Source organism: Salmo salar, chromosome 04, assembly GCF_965601325.2.
Source record: "Salmo salar chromosome 04, fSalSal1, whole genome shotgun sequence".
Taxonomy (NCBI): domain Eukaryota; kingdom Metazoa; phylum Chordata; class Actinopteri; order Salmoniformes; family Salmonidae; genus Salmo; species Salmo salar.
The window spans coordinates 28,091,080-28,108,082 of record NC_138294.1 but is presented as its reverse complement, the minus strand read 5'-3'; the positions used below and the strand labels follow the sequence as shown (position 1 = coordinate 28,108,082).

At 43.1% G+C, this 17,003-nt stretch overlaps 1 protein-coding gene across 3 annotated transcripts in view; it reads left to right on the top strand.

The window, feature by feature from the left end:
- Nucleotides 1-1,430: 1,430 nt before the first annotated feature.
- The window catches only part of LOC106602558 (uncharacterized), a 21,868-nt gene continuing 6,295 nt past the window's right edge, over nt 1,431-17,003 (top strand). Inside the window, exons 1-11 of one of the 3 annotated variants that reach the window (XM_082974234.1) lie at nt 1,432-1,677; nt 1,864-1,921; nt 5,425-5,567; nt 6,642-6,755; nt 6,877-6,984; nt 7,305-7,737; nt 8,194-8,410; nt 8,592-10,362; nt 10,564-10,725; nt 10,914-11,087; nt 11,195-11,368. In XM_082974234.1, the coding sequence (XP_082830360.1) occupies nt 5,491-5,567; nt 6,642-6,755; nt 6,877-6,984; nt 7,305-7,737; nt 8,194-8,410; nt 8,592-10,362; nt 10,564-10,725; nt 10,914-11,087; nt 11,195-11,368 (3,230 nt within the window). In that variant the 5' untranslated portion in view covers nt 1,432-1,677; nt 1,864-1,921; nt 5,425-5,490. Of the gene's footprint in view, nt 1,922-5,424; nt 5,568-6,641; nt 6,756-6,876; nt 6,985-7,304; nt 7,738-8,193; nt 8,411-8,591; nt 10,363-10,563; nt 10,726-10,913; nt 11,088-11,194; nt 11,369-17,003 lie in introns of all 3 variants that reach the window. The other 2 variants (XM_082974233.1, XM_082974235.1) reach the window with 2 other exon arrangements.

Sequence of the window (17,003 nt, the reverse complement as noted above, 5' to 3'; positions counted from 1 at the left end):
AAGCAAGCTAAAACCCACATGGTAGCAAAAACTAAGTAGCAGAAATTGTTAACAAGTTAGAAATGATTTAAACACACTTTGCTGTAGGCTACTATTTACTAGTTAATAATAAATCATGTATGTCATATAAAAGATATTCACCCCACCCAGTATTGTAATCAAAACTTAACAGAAGCATGTAGTCCTTGACTCAGACAGTGTAGTAGAGTGGGCTCAATTGCATCTCATTAGTGTGCAAGATTTTGAGAATCAGCTGTACATGTGATGGAAGAGTGCACTGCACATGTAATGGAAGAATGTACTGTGCATGCAGAGGGTTGCAATTCCATTGAATTTGGGATAACCAACATATGCCACAAGACCTAGAATTGCCTTATGTGTATCCTACTTTTTTGAGGAATTTAAGCAAAATTCCCCAAATACCCGGGCTTAACTTTCCATGAAAAATTTCCAGAAAGTTACCAACCCTTTGCAACCAGTGTTGCCAACTTAGCGATTTTGTCACTTCATTTAGCAAGTATTCAGACCCCTCTAGCGACACATTTTCAAAAAAGTGACTAACGACAAATCTAGCGACTTTTTCTGGTGTTATAGGAGACTTTTGGAGACTCTGACGTGAAAGCACGTATCGTTCTTACTCTTCTCAACGAGTAGCGGATGCCACCCCTGTCCCACCCCCGTCCCAAAGCACTCACAGGTGGCCCAGTCCTTGCGCAGTAGTCCCTCCCAGCTGCAGTTGGGAGATGTTCACCCCTCCGCGTCCAGACTGCAAATGAATCGCGCATGTGGGAAGTCGCCGCTGGCTGATCCCACCCTGGCTTACATTAAAAAATATATATTAACCTGAATTAGGGCCAGACTAGTTACCATAATTTTCTCACATTGCCATTGACAGTTTTTTCTATTGTCTCTTTTTGGTACATTTAGATTGTTAATGTAGATTGTATACAAAAAAAAATGTCATGTTATGGTTAAAAATGTTCATGCTTTATTGTGACTTGTTGTAGGCTCCTAAGTGGACCATAAGGTTAAAAACCAAACCAAATGAAGAAAACTAAACTAATAAACAAAATCAAAAATAAATAAATAAGTAACTCCGCCAGAGTGTCTCTTTTGGGTCACCTTTGCCGGTCCCAAGCCGGATAAGGGAGGAGGGTTGGAATTGTGACATTAAAAAAACAAGAATCGACAGAAGAAAGTTCATTTGTAGTTCTAAACATATGTAGGGTGTTTTTCACTCACTTTTTGCCTCTCCCACGACAGTATTCCTCTCTCCTACAGCGTCTATCACAATTACATGCACATGGCTAATTATGCAAAGTAGGTGATGGCGTCTTTAGCGACTTCTAGCGACTTTTAGGACAGCCAATAGCTACTTTCCTTACTGAGGAGTTGGCAACACTGTTTGCAACCCTACTTGCAAGGGGTACTGGTGCTCGAAGACCCGCCCTCCCACGTTCCCATTGAGCCAGTTTAGGGATCAGATCTGTTTTATTTTTTATATAAAAGTTGTTTGAGTTAGTTTAGTTCATTTATTTATTTTTTGATAGTTTGGTAGTTGTTTTGGTATTTTGTTCCTTTTTTGGGAATCTTGTTTGCATCCCGCACAGTAGGTGGCCGAATGCACATTAAATTGTGCGATCGCTAATATAACATAGAAGAACTACAATAACTACAGTAAGTACAATGTATGGTTCTGAATCACAATTCGAAAGTAACGCGTACCAAATTCACCACGTGAATGGTGTGCTTGGTATGATGATTTCCACCTTTTAATCGGTTGATTGTAGTGTAAACGGTTTCGGGTTTCTGCAACAAATACTTTTTTGTTGAAATCGAAAGTAAATCTTTTGAATGACGCAGAGGATCTGACTGCTAAACTACCAGGCGGAGGACATGCTGCTGGGTGTTGGCATCTAAGGTTAGTGTTGTTGTTTTTTGTATTTGATTTAATGATGTGTATAATTGTTAAATAATTGCCATATAAAAGCCTACTGTGGTGGTAGACCAATATATTGTAATTCAATTAAAATTAGCTGATTTTAAGAGTGTCTGGCCTTGTTGTTTTGCTTTTTAGCTATATGTATGTAGCAGACATTGTTGTAGTACTCGGTCTCGAGACTACATTTTGAGTGTCTCGGTCTTGTCTCGGGGTCGGACACAGTCGTACTCGGTCTCAGACAGTGAGGACTCGTGTAGGAGTGCACTTTTTGTAAAACACAAAGGGCCAGTGGTGTAGTGGATGCTATGCGCAGGTATAAGCCTTATACCCACTTTTTTTCAGTGGGCATTGCGTAATCTCACTTCTTAATCCCCACTGATGTATATCAAAGTCGTTTAGTGGAGGTATATGAATGATCAATTATGTAGTACAACAGTGAAATCATGCACAAAGTAGCCTACACAATCGCAAAACACGTGAAATATATTCGCATGCGCGCCGTACACATTGCCCAGTTTCAGGGGAATATCATCTGCATTCAGCAAGAGCGCGCAGGTATGGGATCAATATCATGCCAAATGTATTGTGAACTCACAGCATGCATTTTGTATTCGTGTATCATGATCTGTACAAATAAGTACCAATCCACAAATGTAAATCACCAATCCGCATATCTCTGCTATGTGCAAATCTTTATGGAAGTCATTTTACTTAAGGCCCTTGGAAATGACCTGCATATCTGCAGTTATAAAACAATTGTAATGCAATATATCGATTTACAAATACAAATCAAAAGGTGTTTGTTTGTGGATAGTGAATTGCATTTGTGGATAGTGATTTACATTTGTGGAAAGTGATTTACATTTGTGGATTGGTGATTTACATTTTTGGATTGGTACTTATAGATCACTACCTTACAAGTTGTACTTAATAATACGTGTTTCACTACTTATTTACTACGTACATGAGTGGTAAGTCAGGACTGATGTTGACTGAGTTCCTTATATGAATTGTAACTCAGTAAAATCTCTGACATGTTTGCATGTTGCATTTATATTTTTGTTCAGTGTACATAATATTCAATTGTCTTTATACTATACTCAATTTTAGGTCCTACAGGCTGTCCCAACACATTATGACATGAAAGAGAATTCTGACAGTGTAAAAGGCCCTTAGTTGACTCTAAAATGTTGTATTCTATACTGATTTGAAGAGAAACAAGTTATTAATGTGCTTGATAAGATTAAAGACTCTCTCAGGGGGCCCTATTTACATTTTAGGGGACCCCATATGGGTCCTGGACCCTAGGTTTGGGAACCACTGTACTACTGACCTCTCTCCCTGCTTGCTTCAATGCTTCTTCTCTGTGTATCTATTTTCCTCCTTCATTGCAGCCTGATTCACCACTGTCTGTCTCACTACTCTCTATAAAGAAAAGCTATTTTGTTATGAGAACTTATAGTAGCCCATCTTTTGATTTATAGCTAGCTTAATTTCAGTCAACTGCTCCTGCTGAGGTCAGGCTCTGTTCAACGTTAGCTTCTAACGTCATCCTTCTAGCCACCTAGTTATAGCTAGCTACCTGGCTAATAGCCAGAGTCCTTGAGGTAACTAGCTAGCTAGACATCTGACTGAAATATCAGCGACTATTTACCAGTTGTACACTCATTTTTCGAGAGTCAGGGGGGTTTGGGGGATATCTGTTGACACGGAAGGAGTTGAGGGATGTTAAAAGAATTCCCACTGACAGTGGCATTGTAGGTCTGGGCTGAGGTACACTACATTACCAAAAGTATGTGGACACCTGCTCGTCGAACATCTCATTCCAAAATCATGGGCCTTAATATGGAGTTGGTCCCCCTTTTGCTGCTATAACAGCCTCCATTCTTCTGGGAAGGCTTTCCATTAGATGGAACATTGCTGCGGGGAATTGCTTCTATTCAGCCACAAGAGCATTAGTGAGGTCGGGCACTGATGTGGGGCAATTTTACCTGGCTCGCAGTCGGCGTTCCAATTCATCCCAAAGGTGTTCGATGGGGTTGAGGACAGGGCTCTGTGCAGGCCTGTCAAGTTCTTCCACACCGATCTCGACAAACCATTTCTGTAAGGACCTCGCTTTGTGCACAGAGGCATTGTCATACTGAAACAGGAAAGGGCCTTCCCCAAACTGTTGCCAAATAGTTGGAAGCACAGAATCATCTAGAATGTCATTGTATGCTCTAGAGTGAAGATGTCCCTTCACTCGAATTAAGGGACCTAGCCCGAACCATGAAAAACATCCCCAGACCATTATTCCTCCTCCACCAAACTTTACAGTTGGCACTATGCATTCTAGCAGGGAGCGTTCTCCTGGCATCCGCCAAACACAGATTAGTTTGTCGGACTGCCAGATGGTGATGCGTGAGTCATCACTCCAGAGAAGGCGTTTCCACTGCTCCAGAGTCCAATGGCGGTGAGCTTTACACCACTCCAGCTGACGCTTGGTATTGCACATGGTGATTTTAGACTTGTGTGCGGCTGCTCGGCCATGGAAACCCATTTCATCAAGCTCCCGACTAATACTTCTTGCGCTGACCTTGCTTCCAGAGGCAGTTTGGAACTCGGTAGTGAGTGTTGCAACCGAGGACAGATGATTTTTACATGCTTCAGCACTCGGCGGTCCCGTTCTGTGAGCTTGTGGGGCCTACCACTTCGCGGCTGAGCTCGTTGCCCCTAGGTGTTTCCACTTCACACTAACAGCACTTACAGTTGACCGGAATACCTATTCTTCTAGGTGCCCAGCTTGTCTCTGTCTGAACTACCTTCACTGCTTCTGCATACGAGATGTTACACTCACTTCTCACCTGCTGCACTTCCACCTGTCTTTTCATCACTGCACAACTCCGATATGCCACACTATGGGCACCCCCAAAGTTACAGCACTTTAACTGGACCCCATCTCCACATTGCTCATATGCATGTTCTCCCCCACACGTAACACATCTCCTTTTGCCTTTACACACTGTGCCCAAACCTTTGACAATTATAGCAACGCAGTGGTTTCTGAACATAAGCTCGTACATAGTAACTCATATACCCAATCCTAACTTTTCCTGGCAGTACCAGACCCTCAAAGTTTAGTAGCACTGACAGGCTATCCACCTTCTTCCCATCTCGTGTCATCTGGAGGTGCTTTGCTTCATTGAGAGAGCATTCCCTTCAAGTGGTCCTTTTATTTATTCAATGTTAGCTATTTCTGGAACTCCCTTGACTCACTGCCGTCCGGTTTTATCCGGCATTCTACTATCAACCACACTTTTACATACCTGCTTGAGTTTGAGCACCTTTTTGATGCTGTTTAGCATTGATATACACCACCACCAACAAACTTCCATCACAAAGAACTTAATCGGCTATATGGCCAACAGCCGGCACTTATGGAAAGCACTGTTGTTCATTGTTGGTTGATAAGTGTATTTCCCGTTGATCTGTGCTGTCTGTAGGTGTGACCCACTGCCTCTAAAAGGAGTCTCTCTGGGGAGAGAGAGGAGGGGACCACTGCCTCTACAATGAGCCGCCCTGGGGAGAAAAAGGAGGGGACCACTGCCTCTAAAATGAGCCTCCCTCAAGACATCAGGTCTGAGAGGTATAACATTCATTCTGAAATATACATTTTCTTTTATGTCATATTTTTTAAACAATACATACATACACGTACAAAGACAACATACACAAACATCAACAACATCACACCTGCCCAGACCCACCTGTTCTCACCCCTATCTTCAATACCTGCATTACTCTCCACCACAAGTCCTCAAATTGTACCATTTTGTTTCTCTCCGTCACCCACACTCTTTCAATATTTAGATAATGAAGCATGTGATTTTTCCATTGTCTTAACGATGGTATTTAAGTATACGTTTTTTCAAGATGATTGACGAGAAGAGTATCGTCCAACCCATCGGGTAGCTCACTGCACCCTCATATTTTGGGGCGGCAAGTAGCCTAGTGGTTAGAGCGTTGGACTAGTAACCGAAAGGTTGCAAGATCGAATCGCTGAGCTGACAAGGTAAAAATCTGTCGTTCTGCCCCTGAACAAGGCAGTTAACCCACTGTTTCTAGGCATCATTGTAAATAAGAATTTGTTCTTAACTGACTTGCCTAGTTAAATAAAGATAAAAAAATAAATATAACATGGCTTAAAATATGCAGACAGACAGATTAAAAGTACATTTACATTGTAATACTTCTTACAGCCAACTTTCTAACTCTGCCGTTAACTTTTGAACTTTATAGCATTCCCAGAAAGCATGAATTATTGAGCCATTGTTAGTTTTACACTTAAGACATGATGTTGCCGTTGTGCTATAGAATTTGCGAAATTTGTCTTATAAATTCCATACATTAATTCATACAGGATTAAGCATACATTTTCATTAACTAATTTTGTTCCCAACATTCCCTCCATCTTGTGCCAATATCAGTTATTTTTAAGTCTTGTTCCAATAGTTATATTTTTTAACTAAGAGATTGTCAGTTGGATATGCTCTCTGCAAGGTTTTGTATATCTTACTTATCATATGAACATCCTTTTCTGACTCAAATAGGATTCCCTCAAGATTGCTCCTATGTCCAAAAGATGTATGCATTCTGAGTTACAGTTATGCAACTGTTGAAACGTAGTTGTTGAGGTGATCTGTCTCCCTGTTTTGTTTAGTGTCCAGCAGCACCGAGCAGAGTCACCTACACCCAGCCTGTTATCAATGAAGAGTGACAACTCAATGTTTCTTCCACCTACTTTCAACCAGGAAACACAAACAGTTGACAAAGGGTATGCTAAGATATAAGCTACGCTTTCGTAGAGGATGGGTAATTGATGAAGCTTGGGTAGAGGATGGTTAATTGATGAAACTGGAAGTCACATGTTAATGTTTCCATGGCTTTCTCTCCAGAGTCAGAAAGAGAGCAGAGTCACCTACATCCAGCCTGTTATCAATGAAGAGTGACAACTCAATGTTTCTTCCACCTACTTTCAACCAGCACCCCCTAAATGACAAAAGGTTTGAAAGACATAAGCTCACAAATGAAATAACTACGGCATAATAGAACAATGTCCAGAACACTATTGCTGTAGTTCTTGAATAAAACGGTTTATCGCAACTCACTGTACGGTCGTAAGAAATGCCTAATAAAAACACTATTTTTGAGAGGTAAACAGCAACATGCATCTCATGACTTGTCAGGACATAAATAAAGTGAATATGACAATGCATTGCAATAACACTCAACGTATGGCTCATTTATGCCTTGTGGTTCATTTGCATTGAACAAGCAGGTTGAGAAAGACATATAAACTGTTTTCCCTTCCTCATCTCTTTAGTGGGATAACAATAGACCTGTGTGAAAGAGGGCCAAAGGATCAAGTATCCATCCCCTGTGGACACAGTTACTGCAAGCAGTGTATAAGCGTCTTGGTCTCACCTAAACCTCTCCAACATCAACACGCAGAGTCAAGTCACTACTATGCTGGACCTGGAGATGTGGCCTGTGATCTCTGCACTGAGAAAAAGCTCAAAGCTGTGAAGTCCTGTCTGATCTGCACTGCCTCCTATTGTGAGAGCCACGTAAGGCAGCATTACACAGTAGCAGCACTGCAAAAACACACCCTGGTGGAGGTGACAGGAAACCTGGAGCAGAAACTCTGCCAGCTGCACCATAAAGCTCTGGAAGTCTTCTGTAAGACCGACCAGATACTCATCTGTAATATGTGTGCCGTGGAGGACCATAGAGGCCACAGAAAGCGCTACATAGAGGTAAGAAATAATGTTCTGTATCTATTCTTACTAGAGGAACACAACATTGAATAACCATCCCACTGGGATTTTTTTTTGAATCAACGTTGTTTCCACGTTATTTGAACACCAACAAAATAAATGTGACGACGTTGAGTCAACGTGGAAAACTGACTGGATTTTAAAAGTCATCAACGTAAAAGCATTTTGTCTTTTTTTCACCCAAATATTAACTTAAATCCAATGACATGTTGACATGTTTTGTTAAATTGATGTTAGTTGACAACTCAACCAAATGTAAATCAAAACTAGACCTAGAACTGACGTCTGTGCCCAGTGGGATCTAGCCTTGTAGGCTGAACAACTTTTTAATCTTTCTCTTATCTTGCGGTCTTGTTTATATAGTGACAGCTTTTTCACAAGATTGCTTTCTTCTTGTAGAATGCTCTCAGTAAGTGATATCTGCCTTTTTTGTAGATCCCCATGTTGTTGGACACTTCATCTCTACTAGGTCAGTCACTGAAAAACATGAGTGATTTGAATCTCTTCAAAAATCATCTGATCCATTGTTACCCAGAGTGCTTTGAGACCCAGCTGGACAATGAAGATGTTCAAGATTTGGTTGAGAAGATGCTGGAGAGTTTTGGAACCGAGGGTGCCTTGAAGATCACACTGAACTTTCTAGACATACGAAGTAAGACTGCATTTCAGACAAAGGATCAAAGGGGGTTACAACCACCATCTCTTATACTTCTTCAACCTCCATTTATCGAAATCACTTCTAATGAGTAGTGTCTTGATAATCTAGTTTCACTTTTTAACTACTGTATCTTCTTGTTTTGTGGTAACTAATATCAATCATATTCTTTTCCTAGATAAAACTCTTTGGAAAGCCAGAGAAATTAAAACTAAACTGGGGCAGAAGTTTCAACAAATATTTGAAGGAATTGGACACAATGGAAAGCAAACTCTCTTAAATGACATATACACGGAGCTCTACATCACAGAAGGTGGAAGTGGAGAGGTCAATAATGAACATGAGGTGAGACATATCGAGACGGTTTCTAAGGAACAAACCACACAAAAGACCGCAATCAAATGCAACAACATCTTCAAAAGGTTACCTGGACAAAGAAAACCTATCAGGACTGTGCTGACCAAAGGAATCGCTGGCATTGGAAAAACAGTTTCTGTGCAGAAGTTCATCCTTGACTGGGCAGAGGGAAAAGCAAATCAAGATATTCATTTCATATTTCCTCTTCCTTTCCGTGACCTTAACCTGAAAAAGGGTCAATATAGTCTGATGCAACTTCTGCAATACTACTGCCCAGATCTTAAAGATATTGACAGCATTCAGTGTGGTGAAATCAAAACTCTTTTCATTTTTGACGGTCTGGATGAGTGTCGACATCCTCTAAATTTCCAGAACAATGAGGACTTGTATGACATCACAGAGCCAACCTCAGTGGATGTGCTGCTGACAAACCTCATCAAAGGGAATCTGCTTCCCTCTTCTCATCTCTGGATAACCACACGACCAGCAGCAGCCAATCAGATACCCTTTGAGTGTGTTGACCAGGTGACAGAAGTAAAAGGTTTCAGTGACCCACAGAAGGAGGAGTACTTCAGGAAGATAATTGGTGATGAGGACCTGGCCAGCAGAATCATCACACAGATGAAGACATCAAAAAGCCTCTACATCATGTGCCACATGCCAGTCTTCTGTTGGATATCAGCCACTGTCCTTGAAACAATGCTAAAAGAAACAAAGAATGTCAAAGTCCCCAAATCTCTGACACAGATGAACACTCACTTCCTGCTCATCCAAACCAGTGTGAAAAACAAAAAGTACAACAAAGCCACAGAGAAAAACCCTAAGAAACTGTCTCAGTTAGACAAAGTCATGATCCTTAAACTTGGAAAACTGGCTTTCCAACAGTTGCAGAAGGGTAACCTTATCTTCTATGAGGAAGACCTGACAGAGTGTGGCATCGATGTCACAGAGGCATCAGAGTACTCAGCCTTGTGTACAGAAATGTTTAAAGATGAATGTGGGCTATACCAAGACAAGGTCTTCAGCTTTGTGCATCTGAGCATTCAAGAGTTTCTGGCAGCACTATATGCTTTAGAGTCATGGCTGGGGAAGTCTGAAAATGTGTTTGATGAATCATTCAAGTGTGACAAGTTGTCTGACTTACACATGAGTGCGGTGGACAAAGCCTTGCAGAGTAAAAATGGACACCTGGACCTGTTCCTTCGATTTCTTCTGGGCCTCTCACTGGAGTCCAGTCAGAATCTCTTAAAGGGCCTTCTGACAAGGAGAGGAGGTCAAACACCGAGCATTGAGGAAACATTCAAGTACCTTTCGGACAAGATTAAGATGGAATCCTCACCAGAAAGGATCATCAACTTGTTCCACTGTCTGAATGAACTTGGGGATAACTCTGTAGTTGAAGAGATCCAGACCTCCCTGCGATCAGGAACTCTTTCAGAAACAAAGCTCCAACCTCACCAATGTTCAGCCCTGGCCTTTGTGTTAATGATGTCAGAGGGGGTGCTGGATGAGTTTCACCTGAAGACGTATAACACATCAGTGGAAGGTCGTCTGAGGTTGCTGCCAGTAGTGAAAACCTGCAAGAAAGCATCGTAAGTTGTGTTGTATAATGAGTTGTCGGACACCCGACATTAAACTCAGAAAATATAGGTCTGGATTGACCATCATCTGAGCTACTCTAAACATTGCATTTGTTTTGAAGTAAGAGACTCCTTTTTCATTGTGTTTATGTATGCCATATTATTATTATTATTAAGGTTTGGAATATCTAAAAGTGTAATACATCTCTTTAGACTTGCTGGCTGTGACCTCACATATACATCCTGTCGGACACTGGCCTCAGCCCTGCAGACACCAAACTGCCCCCTGACAGAGCTAGACCTCAGCTACAATGACCTGGGAGACAGAGGAGTGAAGCTGCTCTGTGCCGGACTCCACAACATACAGACACTTATGTGAGCATCGTGTGTGTGTGTGTGTGTGTGTGTGTGTGTGTGTGTGTGTGTGTGTGTGTGTGTGTGTGTGTGTGTGTGTGTGTGTGTGTGTGTGTGTGTGTGTGTGTGTGTGTGTGTGTGTGTGTGTGAGTGAGTGAGAGAGAATAGGTAATGTGTAATGTTCAAGTGTGTCTTCTTCTCCACTATAGTCTAGGTCCATGTGGTCTGACAGAGGGTTGCTGTTTACATCTGGCCTCAGTCCTGAGGGCACCCAACTCACAACTGAAACAACTGGAGCTGAGATACAACAACCTGCAGGACTCAGGAGTTACACTGCTGTGTGCTGGACTGAAGGATCCAAACTGCAAACTGCAGACACTAGGGTAAGTGTGTGTGCGCACTGCATGCACATGTTTGTTTATGTTCATGTACTATGTGTGTGTGTGAGTAAGATTGTATAGACAACACAATGTTCCTCTACTCCCTCCAGCCTAAGTCAGTGTGGTCTGACAGAGGGTTGCTGTTCAGATCTGGCCTCAGTCCTGTGTTCAACCAACTCACAACTGAAACAACTGGAGCTGAGAGACAACGACCTGCAGGACTCAGGAGTTACACTGCTTTCTGATGGCCTGGCAGATCCAAACTGTAAACTACAGAAACTAGGGTAAGTGTGCATGCACGTGTGTGTTAGAGCTAGTGTTGCACGGTATACCAAATGTAGGTGATTTTTCGATACTTAACATGAAAAATGGTTCTGTACTATAATTATATTTACTTTTTTACTTTACTTTCCTCCGGCCTGCCCCACTTAACATGATGCAGCACAGTGCAGGCTAGCTCCCCACTTAACCTGCATCATGTTAGCTCCCCACTTAACCTGCATCATGTTAGCTCCCCACTTAACCTGCATCATGTTAGCTCCCCACTTAGCCTGCATCATGTTAGCTCCCCACTTAACCTGCATCATGTTAGCTCCCCACTTAGCCTGCACTGGGCTGCATCATGTTAGCTCCCCACTTAACCTGCATCATGTTAGCTCCCCACTTAGCCTGCATCATCTTAGCTCCCCACTTAGCCTGCATCATGTTAGCTCCCAACTTAGCCTGCATCATGTTAGCTCCCCACTTAACCTGCATCATGTTAGCTCCCCACTTAGCCTACACTGGGCTGCATCATGTTAGCTCCCCACTTAGCCTGCACTGGGCTGCATAATGTTAGCTCCCCACTTAACCTGCATCATGTTAGCTCCCCACTTAGCCTGCACTGGGCTGCATCATGTTAGCTCCCCACTTAATCTACACTGGGCTGCATCATGTTAGCTCCCCACTTAGCCTGCACTGGGCTGCATCATGTTAGCTCCCCACTTAGCCTGCACTGGGCTGCATCATGTTAGCTCCCCACTTAACCTGCATCATGTTAGCTTCCCACTTAGCCTGCACTGGGCTGCATCATGTTAGCTCCCCACTTAACCTGCATCATGTTAGCTCCCCACTTAGCCTGCATCATGTTAGCTCCCCACTTAGCCTGCACTGGGCTGCATCATGTTAGCTCCCCACTTAGCCTGCACCGGGCTGCATCATGTTAGCTCCCAACTTAATCTGCACTGGGCTGCATCATGTTAGCTCCTCACTTAGCCTGCACTGGGCTGCATTATGTTAGCTCCCCACTTAACCTGCATCATGTTAGCTCCCCACTTAGCCTGGATCATGTTAGCTCCCCACTTAGCCTGCACTGGGCTGCATCATGTTAGCTCCCCACTTAGCCTGCACTGGGCTGCATCATGTTAGCTCCTCACTTAGCCTGCACTAGACTGCATCATGTTAGCTCCCCACTTAACCTGCACTAGACTGCATCATGTTAGCTCCCCACTTAGCCTGCACTAGACTGCATCATGTTAGCTCTCCACTTAGCCTGCACTAGACTGCATCATGTTAGCTCCCCACTTAGCCTGCACTAGACTGCATCATGTTAGCTCCCCACTTAGCCTGCACTAGACTCATGTTAGCTCCCCACTTAGCCTGCACTGGGCTGCATCATGTTAGCTCCCCACTTAGCCTGCACTGGGCTGCATCATGTTAGCGCCCCACTCATGCTGCTCAGAAAACACACTTGAATAATGCAACACAGCATTGAAACTATTACCAGAGATGTGGACAAGAATCACATCACTTGGACTCAAATACTACTCCAGTCGCAAATTTTGCAACTTGAGACTTGACTTGGTAAAAGAGCAAACATTTGCCACTCGACTTCGACTTGAGCATCTATGATGCGTGACTTGACTTGGACTGGTTCTGTGCTTTCTGTTCTGTGCAGGTTCTGTGCTTTCTGTTCTGTGCCTTGACCAATCAGATTCACTGAAATCACAGGTCCTGCAGGCTGGACACAAAGCACGTAGTCTATCAAAGCGCAAAGCGTGTGCCCCTCTCCACTGTCTTCCGGGATTTATTTCGCGAAATTGATAACACATCACTCCCGACAGACACAAGAAAGAACTCTTCACAGAAATGTTGCAGCAGCCTACACCTGATCAATATGGGAATATGATTTTCTTCAGCTGCAGGCTACAGCTCCCTGTCCCTTCTTGCGCTCTGGCTGGGGTAAACAAAGTGGGAATGTTATGTAGCCTATTTATAGCCCATTTATCTGTGTTAGGAGAAAATGTGAACGAGATCAAATTTGGTTTGGTCTATATTCAAACTTGGGCTGGCTAGGCCTCCTTGACTTTTTCAATTCAAAATTATTAACTGAAATTAATCAAACACAATACTGATTACATAGACTGTGTGAGTTACTTTTGAATTACATATGCAAAGGCTCAGCCCTCTTAGTTCTATTGTCCAATTGCAATGGTTGTCTCTGTGTAAAGGAAACCTCTGTTAGTCTAGTTTTAAAATATACTGCTAAAAAAAATAAAGGGAACACTTAAACAACACAATGTAACTCCAAGTCAATCACACTTCTGTGAAATCAAACTGTCTACTTAGGAAGCAACACTGATTGACAAGAAATTTCACATGCTGTTGTGCAAATGGAATAGACAACAGGTGGAAATTATAGGCAATAAGCAAGACACCCCCAATAAAGGAGTGGTTCAGCAGGTGGTGACCACAGACCACTTCTCAGTTCCTATGCTTCCTGGCTGGTGTTTTGGTCACTTTTGAATGCTGCCGGTGCTTTCACTCTAGTGGTAGCATGAAACGGAGTCTACAACCCACACAAGTGGCTCAGGTAGTGCAGCTCATCCAGGATGGCACATCAATGCGAGCTGTGGCAAGAAGGTTTGCTGTGTCTGTCAGTGTAGTGTCCAGAGCATGGAGAAGCTACCAGGAGACAGGCCAGTACATCAGGAGACATGGAGGAGGCCGTAGGAGGGCAACAACCCAGCAGCAGGACCGCTACCTCCGCCTTTGTGCAAGGAGGAGCAGGAGGAGCACTGCCAGAGCCCTGCAAAATGACCTCCAGCAGGCCACAAATGTGCATGTGTCTGCTAAAACGGTCAGAAACAGACTCCATGAGGGTGGTATGAGGGCCCGACGTCCACAGGTGGGGGTTGTGCTTACAGCCCAACACCGTGCAGGACGTTTGGCATTTGCCAGAGAACACCAAGATTGGCAAATTCGCCACTGGCGCCCGGTGCTCTTCACAGATGAAAGCAGGTTCACACTGAGCACGTGACAGACATGACAGAGTCTGGAGACGCCGTGGAGAACGTTCTGCTGCCTGCAACATCCTCCAGCATGACCGGTTTGGCGGTGGGTCAGTCATGGTGTGGGGTGGCATTTCTTTGGGGGGCCGCAGAGCCCTCCATGTGCTCGCCAGAGGTAGCCTGACTGCCATTAGGTACCGAGATGAGATCCTCAGACCCCTTGTGAGACCATATGCTGGTGCGGTTGGCCCTGGGTTCCTCCTAATGCAAGACAATGCTAGACCTCATGTGACTGGAGTGTGTCAGCAGTTCCTGCAAGAGGAAGGCATTGATGCTATGGACTGGCCCGCCCGTTCCCCAGACCTGAATCCAATTGAGCACATCTGGGACATCATGTCTCGCTCCATCCACCAACGCCACGTTGCACCACAGACTGTCCAGGAGTTGGTGGATGCTTTAGTCCAGGTCTGGGAGGAGATCCCTCAGGAGACCATCCGCCACCTCATCAGGAGCATGCCCAGGCGTTGTAGGGAGGTCATACAGGCACGTGGAGGCCACACACACTACTGAGCCTCATTTTGACTTGTTTTAAGGACATTACATCAAAGTTGGATCAGCCTGTAGTGTGGTTTTCCACTTTAATTTTGAGTGTGACTCCAAATTCAGACCTCCATGATAAATTGGATTTCCATTGATTATTTTTGTGTGATTTTGTTGTCAGCACATTCAACTATGTAAAGAAAAAAGTATTTAATAAGATTATTTCTTTCATTCAGATCTAGGATGTGTTGTTTAAGTGTTCCCTTTATTTTTTTGAGCAGTGTATAATTCATATGAACATGTACAAGGTTGCTGCAGTTTGACATCCTCCCTAGGGCCAGAAGTTTTTACAGATCATTTTTTTAAACCATGTGACCTGATTAGAAAATCTCTGGTCCCGCTCCCATCATTGCCCATAGAAAAAATGTTTTTACAACTGATGAATCACTGTCATACCCTATAGGGTCCTGAATATATACATGATTAGGTTACCAGAATAGGAAAAGCTCTGGGGAAAACAATTTGCCGCACCACTCTGGAACCTGTGGTGCTACCTCAGCATCAGGGCCTCATCGGTCCCAAAAATGGTTGTATTCGGTTTCAAGGACTATGTGGTAGTGGGAAAAAATGGATCCAGTTTGTAAAACATGTGGGTCCAAAACCACTGATGCATTGCAATTTCAAAGAAACTGGCATTAAAACACTTAACCATTGACTTGAGGACTCGAAACCCAAAATTAGGAACTTGTGACATGACTCGACCTGAGCTGTGGAACTTGGGACTTACCCATTATAACTTGGGACTTGACTCGAGACTCGAAGGTTAAGACTTGAGACTCGCTTAGGACTTACAAATTGTGACTTGGTCCCATCTCTTAACTACTGTTTGCAAAACAATGTCCATACATACAGACTAGAACACTTTACAATACAAGAAGAGACTGGTAGCTTCCAGCTTTTGTAGGCTAACTTTCCTTGCTCGCTTACAGCTGAAGATAAGATCAATTCACTACCTTAGTACTTTGTTTTTGATGAACAATAAAGCTAAATATGCTGATTTCAAAGCTGATTGCCACCAAAAGTTTATTAATGTACTTAATCTCACTTCTCTCCCAAATATGATCTATTGCCTCAGCGGACTAAGTGTGTGTGTGTGTGTGTGTGTGTGTGTGTGTGTGTGTGTGTGTGTGTGTGTGTGTGTGTGTGTGTGTGTGTGTGTGTGTGTGTGTGTGTGTGTGTGTGTGTGTGTGTGTGTGTGTGTGTGTGTGTGTGTGTGTGTGTGTGTGTGTGTGTGTGTGTGTGTGTGTGTGTGGGAGAGAGAATAGGGCACATTTTGCCTCGTCCAAAATGGAACGGAAACAGATTGTTTGTCATCTGTAGCCCCATGCTATCAGCCAAAACAAGCTCAATAATTCAATGCATGCACACACTCCTATTGAATATGCATTCACCTGTATGGTGAATAGGTCTAGGCTACATCTTGATTTACCCAGTTTATCAATAGAGATTTACCATTCAAATAAATGATTACCATGTTGTTGTTATGTAATTAGATTGGTAAAAACAAAGTCAAATTGATTGGATAACTGTATAATCGATTCGTTAATGCATGCAGGGCTGTCTCTGAAAAATGTTGATGTAAACATTTTCAAATGTAATGATATTGGACTCAAAAGATGCCTGACGATTGAACAGAGCAGTAGTATATCTGTCTGGATCAAGTGCCATTCTGTGACTTTGGCTAATGTGCCTTCTTTTTTTGCCATGGAATCGTGATGGAATCGAGTGTGGTAATACTAAACCTGGTATCGGTAATCGAAGTCAAAATTCTGGTGTCATGACAACACTAGGGCTGCGCAATTCATCTAATTCACATCGAAATTGCGATATTGACATGTGCAATATCCATATCACAAGAGACATCCATATTGCAATATTTTGATACGCCACTCAGCTGCATGTAACGTCCGTTTTTATAGTTTACTCTGTTTGTCGTCTCTCTCTCTCGCGGCTGCTTCCCACACACATAAAGCCTCTTCCCCACTTTTAGATATGTTTGCATGCTGTTCTGTTAATTCAAATGCAGTCAACCGATTGCTCCAAACAAGAA